This window comes from Hemicordylus capensis, chromosome 6 (assembly GCF_027244095.1).
Source record: "Hemicordylus capensis ecotype Gifberg chromosome 6, rHemCap1.1.pri, whole genome shotgun sequence".
In the NCBI taxonomy this organism is placed as follows: domain Eukaryota; kingdom Metazoa; phylum Chordata; class Lepidosauria; order Squamata; family Cordylidae; genus Hemicordylus; species Hemicordylus capensis.
The window spans coordinates 158419844-158434779 of NC_069662.1; the positions used below are offsets into that span (position 1 = coordinate 158419844).

Genomic DNA, 14936 nt, shown 5'->3' on the forward strand with positions numbered 1-14936 from the left:
AACCAAAACATAAAAAACAAAATAAGAAGCTGCTCGCCCCACCACCAAAACGAGGGACAAATGCGGTCTCTATAGGGACCAACATTTCATCCCTGAAATGAAGGACGTTCCACATAATGAGGGACAGCTGGTAATCCCACAGCAGACAGGCAACAGGGCAAGGGACATCTCTGTGGTGACTCCACCCTCTGGAATGCCTTCCTTAGGGAGACTCTCCGGGTGCCAACTTTGTTTTTCTTTTAACACCAGGTGAAAACCTTTTCATCGGCCCAGGTCTTTTCTGTAGAAAAAGTGGTATATAAAGACGACGACAAGCAATTTTTAAAGAAAAGTTGGAAGGAAAGAGCTCTCCTGGGACAGTTTTTCAGTTGGCAATGGCAACCCTAGAGGTAATGCACGTTTGGCAACCTGCATCAAAAGCAAATTGTCCACAGCAGCTTTTCAAACGCCTGAAAAGCTCTGGGATGGAGCACAAGATGCTGATGCTGCACCAGAGGTGCAAGGGCCGGGCTTGGCATCTAAACTCTCCCTTCTTCCTCCAGCTGGCGCTCAGAAGGAAAACCAGCGCAGGAGGAAGCCCCGCCTCCTGCCCAGGAGCTTTTCTCGGACAACGCAGAACAGCACGCCCCAAACTGCAAGCAAGGCGGCGATGGACCTAGCAGTGCAAAGAGGCGAAGGCGGCGCCCTAAGATACACATCGCGCATGTGCGGGAGGAAAGTGCCCCGAGAGCCCAACACAGCACGCCCGTCCCGAAAATACCGTGTACGGGAAATGCGCGTGCGCAGCAGCAGAGGCAGTGGCGCGTGCGCGCTGAGGGTGGAGCGTGTGGGCGCCTTGACAGTAATGAGCTGCTGGCGCCCCTGCGGGCCCCGCCACTGGCCGGAGCTATGACTGACGGGCTCGGAAAGGCGGAGTCGGGTGCGCAGGTGAGGCCGCCGCCGGGAGTGACGCCCCTCGCGCGAGGGGAGGCGAAAAGGGGTCTCTCTCCCCCTTTTCTCCCCTCGCAGAGCTGAGTGAGCGTGAGGGTCCCTTCTAGCCCAGCACGCTTTCCCGCAGCGAGCGGCTAGCCCGATGCTTCTGGGCAGAACCCCTAGCAGGCAGCAGAGCATGGAAACAGCAGCCTTGGTCTTGTGGGAGCGAGCCTGACTTGACCCCTTTGCTAAGCAGGGCCTGCCCTGGTTTGCAGTTGAATGGGAGGCAACATGGGTGAGCAGCACTATAAGAGAGTCCCTTGAGGGGACTGGGCTGCTCTGGGAAGAGCACCTGCATGCTTGCAGGCAGAAGAGTGTTCCAGGTCCCCTCCCTGGGATCTCCAAGATAGGGCTGAGAGATGGTCTGGGTCAGTATGTGGCAGCTTCCTATGTTATATCCCTCAGTTGCTAATATCCAGAGATAGAATGCCTCTGAACAAGGAGGTTCTGTTTGGCTATTATGGCTAGTCCCCCTGTACCATCAGCTTATATTAAGGCATTATACTGGCTCCCCGCCATTCTTGCGTTTAAACTCTGTTCCTAACACTGACTTGCCTTTTTCATTGACTTGACGTTTCAGTGAGCTGCCCATCACTGCCCCACCATTTCTGTTGGGGACCCAGTTCAGATCTTTTCAGTGTATATGTGGTTAAGATTTCTTGCCCCAACATGCAGATTTGTACTGAATCTCATTGCCTTATTGAACTGAGTGGAGTTTATTTCCAAATAAACATGCACAAGATTGTGCTACAATGGGTTGCATGTTAAGCAGGGTCTATTTCTTCATTTCCTTCTAAAATTTAGATCCTACTTCTAAGCTCACATTCTGTTATAGCAACTCACAACAGAATTTTAAAAAAAACCAATGGTTACTCAACATGAGATCTGTTTCTTCTAACCTAAATAAGTGTTGACAGCAGATACAAGATGAAGACTTGGGACAAGATTTCTTTCACTGGCCTGACCACACACAAATAAGGAGGAGTGTGTGCTGTGAGTGTGCATGTCTTTCCCTCCTCCTCCTGGTGCGCCTTTCCCTAATTGCATGGGGAGAGGCAATCCCTCTCAATGTGGTGCACATTCTTTTATCAGACCAGAATCAAATGTCTATTCTGGCAATTCATGTTGCCAGATTTTTTGCAGTGACAAACAGTCTTTTGTGGGATTATTCAAATTTTTTGCTGAGTTTAAGTGTAGTAGTATGTTTGAGGTATGGGTGGTTTTTTGTTTTTCTGAGGTTAATTAGGATAATACTGTCTGGTGCTGTTTTGAACAGTTGTCAAAACTGTGTAAATAGGTATTGGTTATTTTATTTTTGCTTACTGATGACCGAAATCAAGTTTGAATTGAATACTGGTTGAGGAGCATGTGCAGCGAAGCGGTTAGAACAGACCACCCCCAATGCAGTTAGGGAAAACACCTTTGCACACCTGGAGCGGGGAAGGACACGTACATTCACAGTGTGTGCGCACACATCCTTATCACATGTTGTCGGGCCCGTGCACTAAGTATCATCTGAACTGGCCGAATATTACTTTGGTTTTGAGCTGGTGGGCTCTTATGAGGGTCTCCCTGTCATGCTGGTGTTCTGGAAACCTGGTTCTGTCGCTCTTTTTCTGTGGGAGGACTTTAATGTCTTTAGCAGCTGTATGACAGGCAGAAACTACAGGTGAAACTTTGCCTGTCACTGCATCAGTATGCAGCAAAAGGACTTACCTTTTGGAGTTCTTGCCTGTAATACCATCCTTGCCGCTTTGGGGCCCCCTATTCCTGTGCATTCACAGCCCAGCATCCAGAAATTAAGCATCCCACTAACTTAAGATGGCTTTAAAAGGCAAGTTCATGTAGGACAAGTCTATCAGAGGCTACCATGCTTGATAGCTATATGCAATCTCCTGGTTCAGGGGCAGAATGCCTCTGAATACCAATAGCAGGAGAGCAAGGGCAACAGACGGGGCATGCCTTCATCTCTTCCTTGTGTACTTCCCAGAGGCATCTGGTTGGCCTTTGGGGAACAGGATGTTGGACTAGATATGCCTGGGCCTGATGCAACAAGCCGCCTCTTACACTAAGCAGATGAAGCTTTTCTCCACTGCTTATCTCCGCATCAGAAGCAACTCCCCCCCGCTGCTTAATTTCTGTATGTCAGGCAGGCTGCTGTTAAATCTTAGGAGCCAGGGTCAATAAAAAGGTGGTAACCTTTGGGAACAGGTGGTCCTAGACTGAGAGTTTCTCAGTAGCAGCTCCTTTCTCATGAAACTCTTTGCCCAGGAAAATCCAGCTTCTTGCATTTAAGACCTTGAGGTCCTAACGTTCTGGTACTATTGGCAGATGACTGGAAGCTGGTTCTAGCAAGATTTGATTATATTTGTATGAGTTGTTTTGATTTTAATTAGGAATGGAGGGATAAAAATTCTGCTTTATTGTGTTTAATGACTATTATTTGTCATTAGTTTTTGTCACCAGTGTGCTGTAGAGGTTAGAATGTCAGACAACAAGCTTTAAATTAGGCCAGACATTATTCACTGTAGTACATTTATATCCTTCCCTTTGTTCAAGGAGCTCAGGATGAGGAACATGGCTCTTCCCTACCCCATCTACTAATCCCATCTGCTACAGTAGATTAGACTGGCCCAAGAACACAAATGAGCTTCAAGGCTGAGCAGGAATTTGAAACAAGTCACCCAAATCCTTGTCCAGTAGCTTAATCACGGTTCCACACTGGCACTCACATCACACTATCTCCCAGCCTATCCTACCCCACAAGGTTGTTGTGATCTTAAACTTGCTGGGGGAGGGCAGGGAAACAGAACCTTTGTGCTGCCTTGAGCTCCTTTTAAGAAGGGTAGGATAAAGAGCCACCTTATGGCACAGCAGGGAAATGCTTGACTAAAAAGCAGAAGGTTGCCGGTTCGAATCCCTGCTGGTAATATATCGGGCAGCAGCGATAGAGGAAGATTCCATCTCATACTGCGCGGGAGACAGCAATGGTAAACCCCTCCTGTATTTTACCAAAGAAAACCACAGGGCTCTGTGGGCGCCAGGAGTCGAAATCGACTTGATGGCACATTTTACCTTTAGGATAATAATGAAGTAAATAAACAAACAACGCTAGGTTTTATGTAGGTGTATTTCCTAATGTTATAAGTGGAATTTTATCAGCTAAGCAAAATTTAAAAAAAAATCTGTTTGGAATACACCAAAAAAAAAAAGATCTTTAATAATCCAGTTATAAGGATAACTATTTAATATCTTAACAATTTGGCTTAAGACCGCTACAGAAATGGGCTTTCGTTGGATTTTTTTGTTTTTGGAAAACGGTTAGCTGGCTCCCCTGGGCTGTTGCCCACAGCACACAGCATGCTGCTAAACGGCTGCAGTTATTTTGCTTCAAAAACTGGGAAGTAAACACGCATCAGAAACACAGGTGCATTAGTACCTAATTATCATAATAATTTGCATATGCTGTTCTCCAGATATAAGCACCTGCTGTTATTTGACAAAATATGTGAGCTTTTATAATATTATAATCATATTTGTGATATAATCAACAATAAGTGGGATACTTCTTGAAAGCAACTAGCAAAGTGAGAGGGGCTGGAAGAGCAATCACAGTGTTGATCCCCAGGAAATATTCTGTGCAGAATGCTTTGGTTATAAAAACTAAGAATACATTGGCATCTATACGATATATCCTGCTGTAGCACCTATATCCCAGCTCTGCTACTAAATTATATTTTTCAGGCCATTAGATACACAGAGGTACTCTCAAGCATATTGATTATGGTATCAAGAGAAGAACCGTTCACTCTTCAGGGTGGGGCATATTAGCATACTCAGGGTGGGTTACTGCTTTGTATTTATTTTATATTTTACATTTATATTCCACATTATAATCCCAGTGCAACCCTCAAGGTGACTCACAAAATAAGATTAAAATCACAATAGTAATTAAAACTAAAGCTATGTAATAAAACTAGCAAAGCATGTGTCATAATTTAGGAGGGGAAGCCAGCCATAAAATACATGCAACACTTGCCTCAATGGTATTGTGAATATCTATATGATTGTCTTGCATAACACATTGGATTAATTCAGACAGTGCCTGAACAGACATCACACAGAGCTATGGTTTATTTTAACAAATTTGGATTGGCGTCACAAGTGATCACCAAATTTTGTGATGTTTCACCACATCATGGTTTATGTTGGTCCCCTCCCTTATTTCTCATGATCTAGACTTGCCTCTCTCAATCTGAGGGCCCTGCAAGGGGACAAAAAAACCAACTTCAAACCTTGGGTTTAGAATAGATCATAGCCTGACTGCCCAAAGTAAATAACAGTTTGCTGACTGGCACAGGTTCAGGCATACAAGCTAACCACAGTTCAGTGAAATAAATCATGGTTCTGCATGATGTCTGAATCCACCAATTAAGCTGGCATTTAAAGTTTCTACTTCCCCAAGATACACACTGGTACAATGGGTTTGGGAGGTTCGACAACTGACAAGCCTTGTCTTAATTTGTGCCAGTTTATTATCCTGTAAAACCAAAATAAAGTATTTGTGATGTTGGTGTATCATTTCACTGTGTGATTCTTGCACTTTCGCAGCAACAGTTTGCACCATGCTAAGTATTTAGTTGCTTGAGTATATCAGCAGGACCAGGGTTCTACGTTTTTAGCCAATTTTCCAGTAGGCTTATGAGATCACCCAGCATTCCATGTGTGTGTCCATCCCCTCCCCTCAACTTGGCAATGCCTGGACCAATATGAACCAAATCAGGTACAGTTGTAGGGACACATCAATAGTGTAGTTTGTGATGATGTCACCCACCCAGATTCAAGATGGCAGATGCGTAAACTTTTGAGGCACAAATGGGCTAGCTTGTGGACCGCCTAACCAATTTGAACCAAATTTGCTACAGTTGTAGGGAAACATAGAGATGTCTCAATGGCATATTTTGTGGTGATGTCATCCACCCCAATTCAAGATAGCAGACGCGTGGAAATTTTGAGTCTCAAATGGGCCAGCTTATGGACTGTAACCAATTTGAACCAAATTTGACACAGTTGTGGTGAGTGACACACAGGAACATCTCAATGGCATAGTTTGTGATGATGTCATCCATCCTGATTCAAGATGGCAGACCCGTAAACATTTGAGGCGCAAGGGAACTAACTTGTGAACTGCCTGACCTATTTGAACCAAATTTGCTACAGCTATAGGGACACCTCAGTGGTGTAGTTTTTGATGATGTAATCCACCCCGATTCAAAATGGTGGACACATGAAAATTTTAGCCACAATTGGGATCACCTCAAGGGCATAGTTTGTAATGATATCTTCCCCCTTGATTCAGGATGGTGGACACATGAACTATTGAGGTGTAAGTGGGAACCAATTTGGACCAAATTTGGTACAGTTGCAGGGATACATAGGGGCACCTCAAACCTATAGTTTGTGATGATGTCATCCACCCCAATTCAAGATGGCAGATGCATAAATGTTTGAGGTGCAAGAGGGCCAACTTGTGAACTGCCTAACCAATTTGGACCAAATGTATTCCATTTGCAGGGATAGTGAAATGAAAGTAGGCAGATTTGTTATTAATAGAATAACTCGTTTTAAACACATTCTACGTTATTTCTATTAGAAAGTAAACATCGAAAATTGCAGTCATTATTCATTGTAGTATTACCGCTGTAAAATGCAATGGACCTTCACAACTGGTATCCCTCTGCTGTGGAGAGCCTGAGGGTTAGAACTTGAATAAAATAATATCATCCCAAAGGTTGATATGAGGACATCTTGTTACAGACATTTGAACTCATCAGATGAGAATTCCTAAACAAACTAGACTCTTTCTTTACCACCTGACATCCATTCCTTGAGTACACAGATGTATTATGAACCGCAGCCCACTAAATATAAAATAATCTGTAATTTGATTTTTGGTTTTTTTGGTATTGCTTTAATACCCAGATATTTTGAGGTACCAGAAGACAGACACACACCACACACACACAACACTATCAAATGAATACACATTATGAGTCTCTGATTTAATATTTTACCATAATAACTATACATCTGAGATGATCTTTTATTTTCATTTTTGTAGTGGTTTAATTTTTTTTTTAAGACTTATTACCAAACTATAAAACCTAGCCATAAACAGAATACCACATCTAGATATTCCAAATAGGTTTCAGGGGATTGATTGATTGATAGATGGATGGCACTGTGTGGTGTGTGTGTGTGTCCTCTGATACTTTAGAATATCTGGCTATTAAAGCAAAGCATCTTATAAAATTGAGACGTGTCCCTCTTAACACAAAAATCCATATTGCATTAGGCTCCTTAGCTGTGCTGTTTAGGAAATTCTTGGTAAAGCGGACCAAAATAATAGCCTATTGTATCTAGAAAGCTACAATATAATAAAAATTGACAAATAAAGAGGCAAGCTATTTCGACCTTTTCTTGGTTGCCTACGTGTTTCAGTCCAGCCTGTGTTTGGAACCAAGACTGCTTTATCTGCCCTTGTTGGTGATAGTCTTCTGTAAAGGAAGTAGGGCAATACTATTCTCCTTGCAAAACTCTCAGCAAAAGTTGACACAGTGGGTCATCAACAGGGAGTGTTGATAGAGGCATATACCTTTTTCACCTGTAAGCTCATTTTATTCATCCATTCATTCATCCATTTATCATGTTTCTATACTGTCTGACATGTACATCTCTAGGCGTTGTACAAAATTTAAAATATTTAAGTTGCAAATTAAAATACATGACAATAAAAACAATAGAATAAAGTAGATATTAAAACAAGTTTTTAAAATTATTATAATTCTTTTAATTCTAATTAAAAGCCTGTGAAAACAGGAGAGTTTTGAGGTTCTTACTGAAAACAAACAGAGAAGGAGATGCTCTTATTTCAATAGGGAGCATGTTCCAAAGCCCTGGGACCACCACAGAGAAAACGCGGTCCTGGATCGCCACCAAACAAGCCAGTAGCATCCGTAACCAGACCTCTCTAGATCATAACAGACAGTAGGGTTTATGACAAAGGAGGCGCTCTCTTAAATAGCTTGGACCTAAGCCATTAAGGGCTTTATAGGTAAGAACCAGCACTTTGTATTTTACCTATCAGCAACCAGTGCAGTTATTTCAAAACCTATGTTATGTGGCCCCCTCATGTTGTCCCAGAGATCAATCTGGCTACCGCATTCTGTACAATCGTAGTTTCTGGACTATGTACAAAGGCAGACCCATGTAGAGTGCATTACAGTAGTCAAGCCTGGAGGTTACCAGCATATTATGTACCACAGTTTTAAGGTCATTTGCTTCTAGAAATGGACATAGCTGACATATCAGCCAAAGCTGATAAAAAGCACTCCTGGCCACCGCCTCAACCTGAGATACTAGGGAGAGCTTTGGGTCCAGGAGCACTCTCACACTACGTACTTGATCTTTCAGGGGGAATGTAACCCCATCCAGAACAGACAAATCTAAACCATTTATGCGGTCCTTTAAGGGAACAGTTCCACCTTTGCTGTTGGTTTAATCTCTAACTGAAGTCACAGGAAGATTAAACTGAAGTCTGGTGTTTCAATATGATAAGGACCTCAAATGTGTTTCTCTGCAACAGGCTTGCTCAACTTAGACACACACACACACACACACACACACACACACACACAAACACAAACACCGTTATTTTGGGACTACATCTCCCATAATCCCCAGCTAGTAGTCAATAGCCAGGGATTATGGGAATTGTAGGCCAGCATCTGCAGAAGGGCCAAAGCTGAGCAACCCTGCTCTACAACCACACCAAATAGATGAAGACAGACTAGATGCAGCTAAATCCAGACAAGAAGAAAATGAGATTGTATAGGGCCCCTAGGTATCTACGCCAACTGAGGTTGCCCAACGTTTCTTCATCTCTCCACCCATATCAGGTTCGTAATTTGAAGGTGTTTGCACACTTCTTAGAAATTTAATTGGAGGCAATGGATGAGACCATGTTTTACTAGCTTCATTTAATCTGCAGTCTATATTTTCTAGATTAGGGGTATTTAGAAACCATTATTCATGCTTAATCATTCTCTTCTTAGTTCTCTTCATTCTTTGGGATTTGGTGGCACTGTTGTTTCTGTCTCACAAATCATTCTTAAAGTCTCTATCAATTGATCTATTTATGTAATTTTATTTAGAACACTTTAAAATACCCTGCCTTTCAGCCCCTGGAGGGACTCCCAAGGTAGCTTTTGCAATCACAGCTCCAGTGTCACTATAATATCAGCCCCAGGCCTCCGCTATTACATCTATTGAAGAGAGAGGCCTGCCTCCGTATCAGCATGCAGGCTTTTAGCAACATAAGGCCCGGGGGCCAGATCTGGCCTGTGGGGACTTTTTTGCTGGCCCACTGGTAGAAATATCCTGCGGCAACAGCATCCTAGAAAGGCAGACAGTCACCCTTGGGGTCAGTTACAGTGACTGAACGGGAACAGGGCCTATTTTCTGGCCACTATCTCTCGTTAAAATTGTAGGTCCCTTGACAAAGGGAGAAGATCCACCATTAACCAATATCTGCTTTCATTAATATATGTAAAAATTACTTCCAGTGTATTGATGTGCTGAAAATTGGCCTTGGCCCTCGAGTACCATGTCTTGGTTGGTTCAAACCCACCAGGGCATTTGAGTTGTGCAGCCCTGTTTTTAGAAAGCAATGCAAAACCTTCCATTTTAGGAAAGAGTTGCCATTCACTCTGTTGGTCCAGATGCAACATGGATGTAGCACAGAACCAAAGTTCAGCCTTGTCCCACATGATGGCCCAAAAGTGTGTCTGCTTCCAATTTAAATTAGAATCAACCAAAATTGATCATAATGTCTGAACTGACCAATTTTGGTTTGTTCCAGCTTACTTAGTTGAAATAAACTGTGATCTGTACCCATGGTTTGAATTGAGTTACAGATAGTAGTTTATTTCAAATGTCAGAGTACACAGAGATCATTTGGGTCAGACATCACAGCCGATTTTCATTTACTTTTACCTAAGTTGGATGTTAACATGGGAGTGGCCACTTCTGAGCCACTTCTGTGCTTCTGAGCCTCAGGAACATCATATGGAACCAAGCTTAACCATGGTTCAGTGTTACGTTTCAACCAGCCCAGTTTATATTTTTATATGATTTAATGTCAGATATAGTACAATGGCTTTTGTAATTTGTATGCTGTATGTTAATACAATATGTTGTGTTGGAGGCATTTGGATTTTATTATTGGATTGCATATTTTAATGAAGTATCTTGTAAACTGTAAACTGCTTTGAGCAATTTTGGCAAAACTCCATTAAAATTATTGCAGTTAATATGCTTTATGGAAATAACTTCACTGAGGTACAATGTATTCTGCCCATACCATGCATCTTTTTCTGACCACTGATATTTATTTGGATACTGTGGGTGGGGGCCACATCTAGAGTTTTAAAATGTATGAACTATATGTGCAAAAATACATTTAACACCAGTTACTGAATCCACTCTGTGTACCACATAAACACTACACATTTGGATTATTTTACTAATTAATTCTAGTTCATGATTTACCTTTCCCTTTGTCTTAAAGCTGCTTGCTCGACTTGAGGGCAGAAGTTCTCTGAAAAATCTTGAGCCTTGTCTTTTTGCTGATGAAGGATATCCCATTCATGGTAAAAAATAAATCTCTAAAATATGTACAGGTAAACATTGTCGTAGATGTGAAAGTAGATTAAAAACATGCTATTTTGTGACATGATCCACCACTATACAGCTGTATCACCTTGAAATGCATGTGGGCAAACATTTAAAGAGAAACCTTATCTGAGATGCTTTCTACATGCAGAGAGATTTTGACATGGAGCCCTTTTGAATGTGAAGTCCCCTACAATCATGACATCTGCATACTTCTCTATATTACAATTTTCCCCCTTTAAAAATAACTACTTGCAAACATTAGGCAGTACTTTAACCAGTTTGGAACCTTGAAGAATCCCTGTTTGAGCCTCATATTATATTAGATGGACTGTTAAATCCTGCTTCCTTTTAACTGGTTTGTAAGTTTTGATAATACTTTTAAAGCGGCACCATGAGAGAGTGAGCTTCTAAAGGATCTTGAAATTCACAAATAAAAAATAAGTGAGCTTTCCTTTTTTGCTCCCTCTTGAAAGATCTTTAATGATTTTAAAAATTATCTATTGCTCTGTTATATGAGATTTTCCATGGTAGTCCTGTTTTTTGCTTAGCACAACTTTTCCTCGGACAATAATATCTTTTGAAGACTGGGTAATGGCTTGTGAGAATATTTGTTCAGACAGATACAGATTGATTGGTGAGAATTACATTTTTTCTGGACACTTGCCTATATGCCATTTATTCTCAGGAAGTTCATGTAAATCCAGAAAGTGCTTCAATTAAAGTCATCTTCTTTTACTTCTGCTTGATTGGAGCTGTTAAATATGTACAGAATTCCATGTACTTTTACTTTAGTAGAATGTGGTACTATAGAGAGGCCTTAATGTACAAAGGGGAAAAATGGATTTCGAAAACTAAAGATGTATGTACATTTATATATCGTGTGTGTGTGTGTGCGTGTGTGTGCGCGCGTGTGCGTGCTGAAAGCTGGGCTAAGGATGCTAAGCATCTACTGGTAGATGTGCTTCTAGCTTGAACACTTGCTTTTCTTGTTGAACAGGAGATGTTGTTGAATTCCATGGTCCAGAAGGAACAGGAAAAACAGAAATGCTCTATCATCTTGTTGCTCGCTGCATTCTTCCAAAATCAGAAGGTGGCTTGGAGATGGGTCTGCTTTTTATCGATACAGACTTTCATTTTAACATGCTGCGTTTAGTGACCATTCTGGAACGCAGATTGTCCCAAGGCACAGAAGAGATGATAAAGCAGTGTCTGGGGAGATTTTTTCTTGTCACCTGCAATAGCAGCTCTCAGCTGCTTCTCACCCTTTACACTCTGGAAAACATGTTTTGCTCCCATCCATCCCTCTGCCTTTTGATTATTGACAGTATATCAGCCTTTTATTGGATTGACAGAGTCAATGGAGGGGAGAACCTTAGCCTGCAGGAAGCAAACCTAAAGAGATGTGCTCAGTGTCTAGAGAAGCTTGTAAAAGAGCATCACTTGGTTTTGATTGCAACAACTCAAACAATCATGCAGAAATCCTTGAATTTTGATGAAGCTTCTGGAAAACACCAGAAGGAAACAGATAGGGACTACCGGCCTTACCTCTGTAAGTCATGGCAACAGCTGGTAACCCATCGGATCTTTTTCTCCAAACAGTGCAGCGCGGACAGCACCAAAGGATTTTCCATTACTGCTTGTCATATCCGAAATAACAATGTTGTAAAACGCTCATTCAGCATTACAGAATGTGGAATCCAGTTTTAATAATGGACTGCTTTAAAAAAAATGTGGACAAAATTTTGATACTTTACAGTTTGAATTTAAATGTCATTTTAAAAAAACAAACTTTTAAATTTTTGTACAAATGTTTCCTACCATGTAATAAAAGTGAAGAGTATGTTGCTTATTGCTACTGTAGAAATTCAGCCTCACAGTTGTGGAGTGTTGAAACATCTAAAATGGAATTGGAAAAAGACCAGTCATCCATGGTGCCCGGGTGGAGGAGGGGGACTGTTTTTGTTTCTTGTTCTACTAAAGCAGAAGTTGATTGGTATTAACTGAGCACCTTAAAGTTGGGCTTGATTCCCTGAGTCACATGGAATTATGTTAGTACGTGAGCTGACACTTAGTTGACACACGTAATAGAAGAACACACGGGATGTTTGTAGCAGTTTGGGGTGGAGGTTTTTTGCCATCAAACTAGAAATAAATTCAGATGCAATGCTCTGATTCAGTAGAATACCATCATAATGCAAAATCCACATGGGGCTTATTTTCTTGTTCTCAGCTCACTTGAGACTCTGGCTCCTTGGTTACCTAAATAAATCAAGACACCAAAACAATTTAATGGACTGGGAGCCCTTTCTCACGAGCCATGAGAAAAGGCAAGAGGGCTAGCAGGGAGGAAGCCTTGAAAAACTTACCTCCTTGCAGGTGATCTGGTCCTGTCTTTTGGGCGGATGGATTGCCCGCCCAGATGATTGCCAGCTGCTGCTGGTAGCTCTGAGGGTCGGGGTGCCAGGCACATGATCCTGTGTTGCCCCACCTCTGAGATCCTATAATGCACTGTGTGAGTACACAGTGTATTATAGGGATTCCCCCTCCCCGAAACCAGCCGGGGGCCCCGCAGTCTGGGCTAGCAGACATTCGGTAAAAAGGAGTTAGGAGAGCACTTGTTCTCCTAACCTCGTTTTGGAGGGTGGCTCTGTAGGCAGGTTTGCCGCCGGAATCTGGCCCAATCCCGGTGGTACACACACATGTGCAAAACCAGGCTGGGCTTCCTTAGCCCAGTTTTGCGCATGCATGTGAATAGCTTCTGGGTTAACCCGACAATGACATTGCTCCCCAACAATGGAGGACGCGGATGGGACGGTCAGTGGAGGCAGGTCGAAGCCGGAGGAGGGAGGTGGGTAGAATGTGCCCGGTGCTCCATTGGATGACCAATGGAGGACGCGGATCTGAAATCTGTGGAGGACGTGGATTGTTCAACCCAACAATGACGGAGATTTCTGGACATCTTGCCACCAGAATTGGGCCCAATCCTGGTGGTACACACACACACGTGGAAAACTGGGCTGGGCTTCCTTAGGCCAGTTTTGCACATGCATGTGAATAGCTTCTGGGTTAACCAGACAATGACATTGCTCCCCAACAATGGGGGACGCGGATGGGACGGTCAGTGGAGGCGGGTAGAAGCCGGAGGAGGGAGGCAGGTAGAACACGCCCGGTGCTCCATTGGACGACCAATGGAGGACGCGGATCTGAAATCCGTGGAGGACGTGGATTGTTCAACCCAATAATGACGGAGATTTCTGGACATCTTGCCGCCAGAATTGGGCCCAATCCTGGTGGTACACACACACACGTGGAAAACTGGGCTGGGCTTCCTTAGGCCAGTTTTGCACATGCATGTGAATAGCTTCTGGGTTTAATTAATAACCCATCTTAAGGCAGAGTCTTTTCATGGTAGAATCATTGCAATGTGATGGGTCTTGTATCTACAAAAGTGACTCTGCACTCTTAAAACTTGCTTCCAGACCTCAAGGGTGTGCCACACACTCTAGTTTCATTGGGTGGGGGCAGTGTGTGTGTGGGTGTGGTGGTCACTGGTTAATTTTCAGGGAATCCAATAGCAGCTTCACAGAATGATAATACTAAACTAGTTTTTATCTTAAAGCTCTAGAAAAGGTAGATAGGATGGCAAGTGAGTGTGACAGTTGCTTATTTTGAGTACACACACACCCCCGCCGCCCTTTGAACCTGTGAGTCTGTTTGGACTAGTAGTGATTGGCAAAGTTCCCTCGTAGCTTGCAGATGTCAGGTGCACTGACACTTTCAAATACCCCTGTTGAGAAGTGTTGTAAAGGAAATAAATTTAGAGGTCTTGAAGTGCTTTTGGAGGCTAAGAAATGGGGAACAAATATTTGGCAGGAAATCATCAACTAAGGCCCAGCTGTTTGTCAGCCTGCTCTATAGGAGGATCTCAAGCTGCAAGCAATGTCTAAGCACAGGCACCAGAAAATGGTTCCAGGAGCAGTTTTGAATATAGCCAGAGCTGTAACGTTTAGAGTCTTATAAACTGTATGGCTTGTGTAACAGGAACATGGTTGCTTAAAGAGAGCTTAAAACAGGTTCTAACAATCTGATTCTGAAACACTGTCAATGTCTGAGTAACTCTTCTCATGGACAGCCTTTGAGCTGTTCATTGTAGTTTACACATTTTCTCCTGTCCATCCTATCGCTTCAACGAATCAAAATTTAGCATGTTGACTAATACTAGCTCACAG

General features: G+C 42.6%; 1 protein-coding gene across 2 annotated transcripts; it reads left to right on the plus strand.

The window, feature by feature from the left end:
- The first annotated feature begins 577 nt into the window (after window positions 1-577).
- XRCC2 (X-ray repair cross complementing 2) lies at window positions 578-12556 on the plus strand. 2 transcript variants are annotated; one of them, XM_053259144.1, is made up of 3 exons: window positions 578-927; window positions 10601-10682; window positions 11705-12556. In XM_053259144.1, the coding sequence occupies exons 1-3, from the start codon at window positions 889-891 to the stop codon at window positions 12412-12414; spliced, it is 831 nt and encodes a 276-aa protein (XP_053115119.1). In that variant the 5' UTR covers window positions 578-888; the 3' UTR covers window positions 12415-12556. The 2 variants fall into 2 exon arrangements, with proteins under 2 accessions (XP_053115119.1, XP_053115118.1); XM_053259143.1 differs by lacking the exon at window positions 578-927 and adding an exon at window positions 8465-8930.
- Window positions 12557-14936: the final 2380 nt, after the last annotated feature.

Excerpts from the sequence above, each read along its gene's own strand:
- XRCC2 (XM_053259143.1), top strand. The coding sequence starts at position 8,826 with ATGCAGCTAAATCCAGACAAGAAGAAAATGAGATTGTATAGGGCCCCT. Across the intron at positions 8,931-10,600 it reads CATCTCTCCACCCATATCAG|CTGCTTGCTCGACTTGAGGG; the intron begins GTTCGTAATTTG and ends TTTGTCTTAAAG. Across the intron at positions 10,683-11,704 it reads TGAAGGATATCCCATTCATG|GAGATGTTGTTGAATTCCAT; the intron begins GTAAAAAATAAA and ends CTTGTTGAACAG.